The sequence below is a fragment of the Neolamprologus brichardi genome, chromosome 23 (assembly GCF_056152115.1).
Source record: "Neolamprologus brichardi isolate AB-2024 chromosome 23, ASM5615211v1, whole genome shotgun sequence".
NCBI lineage: Eukaryota > Metazoa > Chordata > Actinopteri > Cichliformes > Cichlidae > Neolamprologus > Neolamprologus brichardi.
Window position 1 is genome coordinate 17,623,854 of NC_142125.1, and position 9,504 is coordinate 17,633,357.

At 41.3% G+C, this 9,504-nt stretch overlaps 1 protein-coding gene across 1 annotated transcript; it reads right to left on the reverse strand.

Moving 5' to 3' along the window:
• Positions 1-3,436: 3,436 nt before the first annotated feature.
• LOC148096040 (uncharacterized) lies at positions 3,437-7,796 on the reverse strand. Its single transcript, XM_087836515.1, has 3 exons — positions 7,681-7,796; positions 4,134-4,448; positions 3,437-3,637 (listed from the first exon to the last, which is right to left on the reverse strand). The coding sequence occupies exons 1-3, from the start codon at positions 7,763-7,765 to the stop codon at positions 3,540-3,542; spliced, it is 498 nt and encodes a 165-aa protein (XP_087692641.1). The 5' UTR covers positions 7,766-7,796; the 3' UTR covers positions 3,437-3,539.
• Positions 7,797-9,504: the final 1,708 nt, after the last annotated feature.

Genomic DNA, 9,504 nt, shown 5'->3' on the forward strand with positions numbered 1-9,504 from the left:
GGATACTAATATCACACAAAGTTGCTTGACTGGGCAAAAATGGGCAACTCTTATAACCTGGTAGGAAACACAAAGAATAATAAATTTCAAGTGTTGAGTTTACAACAAAATCCTTAATTGTGTCATTTATTACAGTAAATCACAACAAAAGAACATTTTAAAAAAGGCATTTTAATGAGTTTCAACCAGAAGTGGCTGTGATGGAGCCAAGTGGTACAACTGGATGCATATAATTATTATATTTCTACATATACAATTATAGTATTGATATATTTAAGCAGCTGAAGTTGGAGCAAAAAATTAAAAAAAAATAAAAGCATGTGAACTAGACAGAAATGGCCATCATAGAAGGTTAAATCATATTTGATCAGAGACTGAAGCTTTGAGCGACACCTAGTGGCCGTATGACACCGCCGCTCCAATACAAGCTTCGTAATTAAAGGTCCATCGTCCATGAACCACTGCTTTAAATCGTCTTCAGTGCAGAATAATGCATGTGACCAATGGCGTCACATGATTGGATCACACGACTGGTCGAAACCATTTGATAGTGTTACGTAACGTGAGATGCGTGTGAACGTGTGTTTTTGAAAGCAGGAGAAAAGAAACTAAAAACTGTTTCCACAGGCACGCCTTCTTCCAACCACTGCTTTACACAAGTTTATAGATCCATCTTTGCAAAACTGTATTTATATTATTTGCATAAGCCCAAGTGACAGCCAGCACTTTGTTACACACACATTCTTCTGCTGTCTCCTATTTCACCACTAGATGTCGCTGAAACTGAGCTTTGAATGAATGAAGTGGTTCAATACTGGTGCATTTCTTCATTTGGGCATCACAAGTTACACCCAAAGCCATCAAGCTGCTGTTTAACTCCAAGTTTAAGGAACACATATCCCCAACAATATGTCACCGCTGAACCACTAACCTTATCCAAAGAGTGTCCATCAGTCTTGAACAAGCTCTGCTTCTAAGCTTGATTGCTCTGAAATCAAGCACCCTGTGCTCTGCTACTTGCACTGCATTCTCCAGCACATCAGTCCATCCACACAGAGCCACAGCCCTGAGCTTCGACAACCCCCCCTCCACATCCACAGTGTGTGACTGTGGTCTCTGGCCTGCTGCAGTGGAGTGGGGGTTCCGTGATGTCAGGGGGAACAGGTAATGGTTATGAGACTAATAGTGACGGAGAAGACTAATGGGAGGGGTGTGTATGTGGTGGAGGAAACCACGCAGAGAGCTGGCTCCAGGCTGGAAGACTGTGCTGAAACTAAAAGAGTGCTTGTGATCAAAATAAAGCCTTTTAGCACGCCAAGTGTACGCTGTGTGGATCCAGTCTCTTCACAGTGACAAAAGCATCATTTGCTGCTGGCTGACTGTCTACAGTCATAGACACAGTGACCTCAGTCCCTCCCCTCTGCACAATCTCCTTGTTGTTGTGTTCCACTTAAAATGTGTAAACATTAACAAGTAACGCAAGCGGGCTTCAACTATTTCAGAGCTGCTGCTGTGATTTCAGTCAAATCTAATCTTTTGATATTTGGTTTTAGTCTTTTTTATTATTAGTGCATTTATAGCAAATGCCAGAAGCCAGACTTCAGAAGCAGCATCAAGCTTGTGATAACAAATTTTTACCTAATTATAAAAAAAACCCAAGAGACCAAAGGTGTAATAACAGCTGTGTATTGTCTTTTATATCTGTAGAAAGTATTTAAACCCAGGGCTTTGCCGGTTCAGGAGAGACTCTGCTGGTCGTTTGTTCTGCGATGGCTGCTCTCGCCAAACTTGGTTATGTTTTTTTTTTTTAAATTAAAGGATAATAGCTACTACTCACCGTTTGTCTGCAAACTTTATTAAATGAAAACTTCCACAACACTATAAAACAGCAGGGCTGGAATGCATTGTGCAGACATAATTTTTGCAGTCCGACTTCTGCATATTGTAGCGTCAACATGGAAGACATCCGCATCACATTGTTAAGGAGAGACGAGTGTAAGAGGAAGTGTATTAGAGCGTCAGTCAGCTGCTTCAGGTCCAGCAGGAGGCGAGGAATCAGAGAAAAACTCTGTTTGTTGCTGGCAGTGAGCAGGTGAGGTTCACAGAGTCTATTGCCATGGTAACTGACTCAGAGTTAAGTAAATTCTCATTCTGGAACAGAAAACCTCAGTGTCCCTCATCGCAGGATTAACAAAGTTGTTAACTACACCTGCTTCCAGCCCAGATTAACAGATTAACTGATTGGTTGACAAGCATCTTTTTTTGTTGTTTTTCAAAGAAAGATAACTCCATCTCCACAATGTAATTTCTAATAGTTAAAATCATCCTGGTCACAAAAGATAAATTCAAACAAAAGAGGATCCAGTTATGTTCTCTGAGGGACACCTTGAGAAAAGTTTCTTACTACATGTTCCACTTTAACAGTACAGAAAAGCCAAATATTATTTGTTCTAACTACCAAACTGCTCCTTAGTGTCTTGATGCATGCTCAGTTGTTTATACTGCACTAAACTGCCCAGTATTTTTGTGCAACATTTGAATAACACAAAGTTAGTCTATTTAGTTTGGTTTTCAGGATGTTTCACAATAAAAAAAATACATAATTTATTAAAACACACCAAATCCAATATGTGATTACAAATTATTACATCAGACATTTAAATGTACAGTCCTTACCTTTAAATCTAACCTCTCTTCTTTCTCTCCTGTCCTCTTTCTTATCTTATCTTATCTTTTTCCATCTCTGAGTGGAGTTAGCGCATTCTTTTTTCGCCCTGTGAAATACAGCAGCTGGACCTTTAGCTAACAACACACTGTGAGACAAATTGAAAACAAACAATTTGTGTGTTTATTGATGTTTGTTAATCTGATAGAAACACTGTAGAAATGTTAAATTGTGGAGAAACGTTACTCCCTTTATGATTATTCCTATTCTGTAGCATTAGCTAGATGCTGAGTACAACTTGCTGGGACACCTGCACTGTTTCCGGCCCACTTTAACCCCTGAGTATACAGCTATTGATGATACTGTTGAAACAAAAGTAAGGAGTCTATTTTAAAAATGTGAGGAGTAGAAAGTACAAATATTTGTTTAAAAATGTAGGAAGTAAAAGTCAGAAATTAGAAAAATAAATATTCATGTAAAGTACAGATACCTAAAAACTCTACCTAAGTACAGTAACAAAGTAATTACGTCCCACCTCTGATTGCTGGTACTGCTGTTCACGGTGCAGTAGCACCGACAGCTAACGTGTTTGTTACTTTGACACATTTGCTGCATCTATTTTTAGTTTTTCTTTTTTTTTTATTGTTTTCTCTCAGCTTCTCAGCTCCACTTTTAGTCTCTTCTTCCACACTAAATTTTTCTAGCTAAGTGAGCGCACAGCGAAGGTAGGGAAGGGACCGGTTACATTAAAAGATGTGACTGAAAATGAACAAATGGGCTGTTGTGCGTCCTTGTACTGTGGGTGCATAGCAGCACTTCAAGCTGGCCCGTTGGCCCACTGGGAAATGCCAGATTACCAGTCCAGCCCTGGCATTTACTTTAAAGAGCAGAAAAGCACAAACAGAGGAGCAGAGAGGAGAACCAGGTGGTGGCTGGAGGAGGTTACAGTTGCACCATGTGATGTGGGCTTCTCTGCAACACAAAATACAAAACATAATTTTAATAAGAGCTGACAGTATGAAAAAAACAAACCAAAAAAACATAAATTATTATTTTTTCTTTCAAGGAAGAAAGCCTGAACTAGTGATCCTCATTTAGACTGAAACCAGCTACAAGAAGCACATCCTCTTAGTGGTACAGTAAATTAACCATGCATTCTAGTGAGTCAGTAAGCTCTCGATGATCTGTTTCCTGTTTGATCCAATTGGTTTTTAACATTACTGCTGCTTCTAGAAATAAACCTGACACTGAAATACAGGAATATAATTTGTGAGTTGATCAGAAACAAGCAATAGATCATCTTTAAACACAAGGACCAATTATACAAAACACCCACAAGACGTTCTGTCTGCTAAAGGATCATCTGATGCCACAGGTGTAAGCAGTCGTTCCGGTGTAGCACATTTAATCTATTGATGTTTGTCTGTATTCCACCTTCCTAATAAGGTGCTCATGCTGCTGAACTGACCTGTGACATTCAGAGTCATCTTGGCCTGATAGTCCACTTTGGGGATGTCGCACTCGTATGGGCCGGCATCGTCCGCCCTCAGATCCTTTATGAGGATGGAAAGGTTTCCGTTCTTGTAATAGTCTGGGAAGCTGAACACTCGACCTGTGAACTTTGCATCTATTTTATCCTCTCTGCTGTTGATGATGTCCAATACAACTTTGTCATCCTTGTCCCTCCAGAAGGCAGTGACCGGCTCGGACAGCTGGTTAGAGCAGATGCAGGGCAGGAGGACCTCATCCCCGATGAAGCCAGTCCTCACAGACTGGCTGCTGCCTGCAGGACAACAGGACAGGTGAGTAACAGGTTACCTGTGCACAGCGCCACCACAGCTCTTTGGTTTAGCACATTTGGTGACCTCAGTAACACAGCCGAATCAACACTTACTGGATGCTCTTCTGCTGGTGGACAAAGTAAAAAACTCAGCAAAAACTTATGAATTTCTCCAAACATAGAGAGGCCTGTCACTTTTTACTATCATTAAAATCCTCCACATCATGATGAAAAGACTTGAGCTCCAATCCTGGATGCTGGCTTTTCCATTGCTGCTGCACTGCCTAATGAATACTCAGTGCTGTGATGAATCTGAATGGCTCACACCTCATAGCAAAGGTCATTCACTCAAACAGAAGCAGTTCTTTACTGCTATCCCTTAGAAGCTGCTCAACTCTAAATCTTTGTTGTTGGACTTTAAACGGCCTCAAAGACTGCAGACTACGAACACATTTTTCAAACTTGAATCCAAGTCCTTCAAAGTTCCTCCTACACTTTGATTTTCAGACTTGACTTCATTGTAACTGAAATCCATACAGATTCTATCATTATATTCTTATTATACACTGAATTATTTGTAAACTGAGTATAGATGAGGTGCACTACATTCCCCAAAGTATTCAATTGTCTGCCTTGACATATATGAAGTTGAGTGTCAGCCCATTCCTAATCCATTTAACATTCTGTCAGGGTCCTGGATCTGAGTGACCCAGGGTCCCTGAGCAGTTATGGACATGTGTATTTTTGGTGCTGCTGTCCCTCGTCTTCCTGGTTTGTGTCTGTGTGTGTGTCTGTGTGTACTGAGCACTGGTCTACAGGAGTCTTCAGGACTGGTGGGTGTGCCCTACCAGGTGGCTGGCCACACCTGAGGAAATGATCACACACACCTGCAGCTGATCAACCATCATCGAGGGAGCTACAAGGCAGTGTGGCTGAGAGCTCCTCGACGCTGGATTGTTGAGTGATTTCCCGTCAGTTTCTCAGCAAATGTGCGAAGTAAGTGCCAGTCTGCTGTTGTGTGAAGGTACTCACAGCCGCCTTTGTGTGTGTGTTTCCCAGGATGATTTGTGGAAACGAGGAAGCAGCTGACGCAGTGTACATAGGGAATGGGGACACGGAGCATGGGTGTAGGGCGAAGACACGGAACGGGAGTCGGGAACACACTGGGGATTTATTGTTGTGTATTAGTTATGTCACTGTAAATAAACGCACTGCTTGCATTGAAGAGTTCTGCATTTTGGGTCCTACTTCCCCACACACCCACAGTTGGCCAGCGCTAACTGTGACACATTCAATTCAATGTTTTTTTTATATTGCACTAAATCAGTACAACAGTTACCTCAAGGTGCTTAATACTGTAAAGCAAAGACACTAGAATGATACAGAGAAAAGCCCAACAATCAGACAACCCCCTATGAGCAACTACTTTGGCAACAGTGGGAAGGAAAAACTCCCTTTTAACAGGAAGAAACTTTCAACAGAATCAGGCACAGCGAGAGACAGCCGTCAGCTGTGACTGGTTGGGGATGAGAGGAAGGAGACAGGACAAAAAGACCTGCTGTGGAAGAAAGACAAAGATGAACATTTCATAGAGCCATAAGGACCCCACAGACCAATGGATGAAATCAAATGTAATGTCTTTTTCTGCTGGACAAAACAGATATAATGCTCTCAGGCACACAAACATATACATCAGCGATTCTTGGCCACCTTGCAGCCTCTTTATTCTGTGCATCACAGTATCAACAGATGCCTTGATCAGCTCTGCTTTTCACTTACATGCAAGTACATACTCACAAAACTGGATCTTAACCCTCTGCTGTTCACAAAGGAAACAAAAACTAGTTCCTATTTCTGAATTTAGAGAAATAAAATTTTTCACTCTCCGATCTCTGTTTCATATTGCTGTAGATGTGCGTTCATCCATATATCTTTTTCTGCTTATCCTGGGCTGGACAGTGGGGGCAAAACCCTAAGCAGAGAACCCCAGACCTCCCTCTCCCCGGCCACCTCTTGCAGCTTGTAAGGGGGAACACCAAGGTGTTCCCAGGACATGCTGGAGAGATAATTTCTCCAGTGTGTCTTGGGTCTGCCCCGGGGCCTCCTATCAGATGCCCAAACCACCTCAACTTGCTCCATTCAGTGTGGAGCCAGTTCATCCACTCCATGTTTAAAAGAGAGGCCAGCTACCCTTCAGAGAGCAAGCTCATTTTTGCCACTTGTGTCCAGGATTTCGTTCTTTCAGCCAATAACCAAAGCTCATTAACATAGTTCAGGGTAGGGACGTAGGTTGAATTGAGTAAATTGAGTGCTTCGCTTTTATGCTAAGCTCTTCACCACGATGGACCGGTACAGTGTCCGCATCACTGCACCTGCGCCAATCCGTCTGTTGATCTCCAGCTCCCCCTCACTCATTTACAAGACCCAGAAATACTTAAACTCCTCCATGTGGAGGTTCTGATTCTCATTCCTGCTGTGTCACACTGCAAACTGCTCCCGACAATACCCTGAGTTGAAGTCCTGTTGCTGTACATGTTTTTGTTTTTTATGTATATATTAAATAGAAATCACAATCAGACGAGGTGTTTACATTCAGAAAATAACTATAATGTGATCAGTGGGAACTACTGAATCATTAAGGCTACTTTCTAATGCACAGTAATAGACCTATAGTTCCACACAGACATTGTTTGTGCATGTTTCCCCTGTTTGCTCGGAAGAACCTGGCCTGATGCAATGACATGAGTCAAAGCATCAACGACATTATCATCACTGAAGTAAAGAAAACAGTAAACTAAAGTTTGCAAACTCTGTCTGGCAACTGAAGAGGAAAAACCCCATCTAAACCCAAAGAAAAACAAGTTGAAACCCATAATTACAGCAGAGATTACAGGGCTGATCTTCACCCACAGATCCAGACCTCTAATTACAGCTGAGAGCGCTACAGTTTCAACAGGCATGCCTCAGATGCCAGTGGTAAGAGCTAAAACTGAGATAAAAAAAACAAACAAAAACCTGCAAACAAATTGAAGTATTCTACCTAAATTAGGTACAACAAATAGAATAGAATAAAGCCCACCAGCCTCACACCTGGTGATCTCTCTGCTCAACATTCTCCCCCCATGAATCACAGCACTTATATCAGAGAGTGTGTACTAATCTCACCTCACAGCTGTCAGAGTCTGTGAGCTGGAAGGATGAATCACAGTAAACAGGTTTTAAAATATAGTCTCACCTGAACTCAGACTGCACAGCAGACACAGCAGCATCACCGAGCTGCAGAGAGGCGAGCACTGACAGACACTTCTGAGGATGACCATACTACTTGCTGCTGGTGTCACAGCTGAGACAAAAATGGATCCTCCCAGAGCTGAGCTGTGATACCCAGCAGGGCTGTCCTGCCTTACTTTACTTATTTATTTTGTTTATCCATCTGGTCTCCGCCCATAACCACGGCTGTGTCTTAAAACCAATGCTTGGAGATGACAGAACTTCAGTTGTAAAAAATGCTAGCCAAGTGCCCATTGCTATTTAAAAAATGCAATCTTTCTCAGCAGCTTCTGGATTCTGATTCAATCTGAAGAAGTGCTAACTTTTTCATCCCGTAACCCGTTAACACTCAGGGCTGGATCTACATGGGTGGCTTGGGGTGGCATGTGCCACCTAAAATAATCTCTTGCCACCCTAGTTTTGTATATGACAATTTATTTATTAAAATAAGCCAGCATTAACAATGTCACCCTAGCTACAATTTATATTGAATATAAACTCTAAAACTGAATATATTGCATTGTGTTAAAATCCACAGTTAAAAATGATTCAGCCCATAGCGCAGACCGGCTTTATTTCCTGTTGTCAGCAGGACCAATGCCTATGAGTGCCTGTGGTCTACAGCAATCTCCTGTGGACATTTTGAAAGTTACTCCACGCTGGCCACCTGTCCTGATTTACTGGGACCAGAACTAAGGGTACAATGATCAGGTGATTTTTTTTATTGAATAAAAAAGATGTATAAATACATAAAATTACCGCTATACTACATTTTTATGTAATAATTAAACATCTCCATCATTAGCATGTATGCAGTGGCTCCTCCTTGTGGCAGAACAAAAGAAAACTGCACAGAAATGTTTAGTCTTATTTAGTTTTAGTCGGGTTTTTATTACGAATGAGAGATGAACCTGCAATATCACACTTAGCGACACAACAAAGGTAAATTCTAAAAAACAACCACAGACGGAGGAAAAGAAAAGAAAACCTACACAGGCTACTTTTTCCTACATTTCCCACAATGCACCCAGATGTATGTATCAGGTATCAGTTCCATTCCTTGGATTTGTTAGTCTGCCTGTTTCTTGGTTTCTCTTTTACTTTTACTGATTTCAGTTTGTGTGCTGGAGGAGGAAAATAGTGTAACAGTCTGCAGCGTAGAGATGGACATAAATTTTATTTTTATAAAAGGACGAGAGCACGATGGTAAAGTGCAAACTCTGTTCAGAACAGAAACTACTGCTTTCTGATGCTAACACAGCTTTGGAGCTTTTCAGCCATGCTAACACATGCTAACGCTAAGCTAGCTAAGAACCCAGAGTGTTGATGAAGCTTAATGAACGCTGACCCCAGTCCAGCAGCCAGACAACTTCAAGAGGTAACAAACCTATGAGCGGTCTGGCTGCAACGTCCATTTCAACCCGTTTGAGTTTCTACAGTAAAATCATCGTGGCAATCGCATTAAAGTCTCTTTGTGTTGTTTTTCATCTTTGCTTTGTGCTGTTGGTTGTGTGTTTACCTCCATCATATATCAACTAAACAAAGTAACAAAGAAAACTTACAGAAATGAAACATTTTGCGAACAATCCGTTGCTCAGCATCAGATGAATGACGAGCAGAATTATTCTAGTGAACTAAAACTAAAAACAGGAGGTGGCAAAAGTACTTAAGTAGAAGTGCAAATGCCTGTGATAAAAAATACTCCAGTAAAAGTTAAAATACTGAAGAAACTTTTTTTTACACAAGTAGACAAGTAACTCTGAAATGTACTCAAAGTAAGAAAGTAAAA

Bases quoted from the DNA above. Each gene is read 5' to 3' on its own strand.
- LOC148096040 (XM_087836515.1), bottom strand. From the start codon at position 7,765: ATGGTCATCCTCAGAAGTGTCTGTCAGTGCTCGCCTCTCTGCAGCTCG. The intron at 4,449-7,680 runs GTGAGACTATAT...GTTGTCCTGCAG, and splicing joins GCTGTGCAGTCTGAGTTCAG to GCAGCAGCCAGTCTGTGAGG. The intron at 3,638-4,133 runs GTCAGTTCAGCA...TTTGTGTTGCAG, and splicing joins GATGACTCTGAATGTCACAG to AGAAGCCCACATCACATGGT.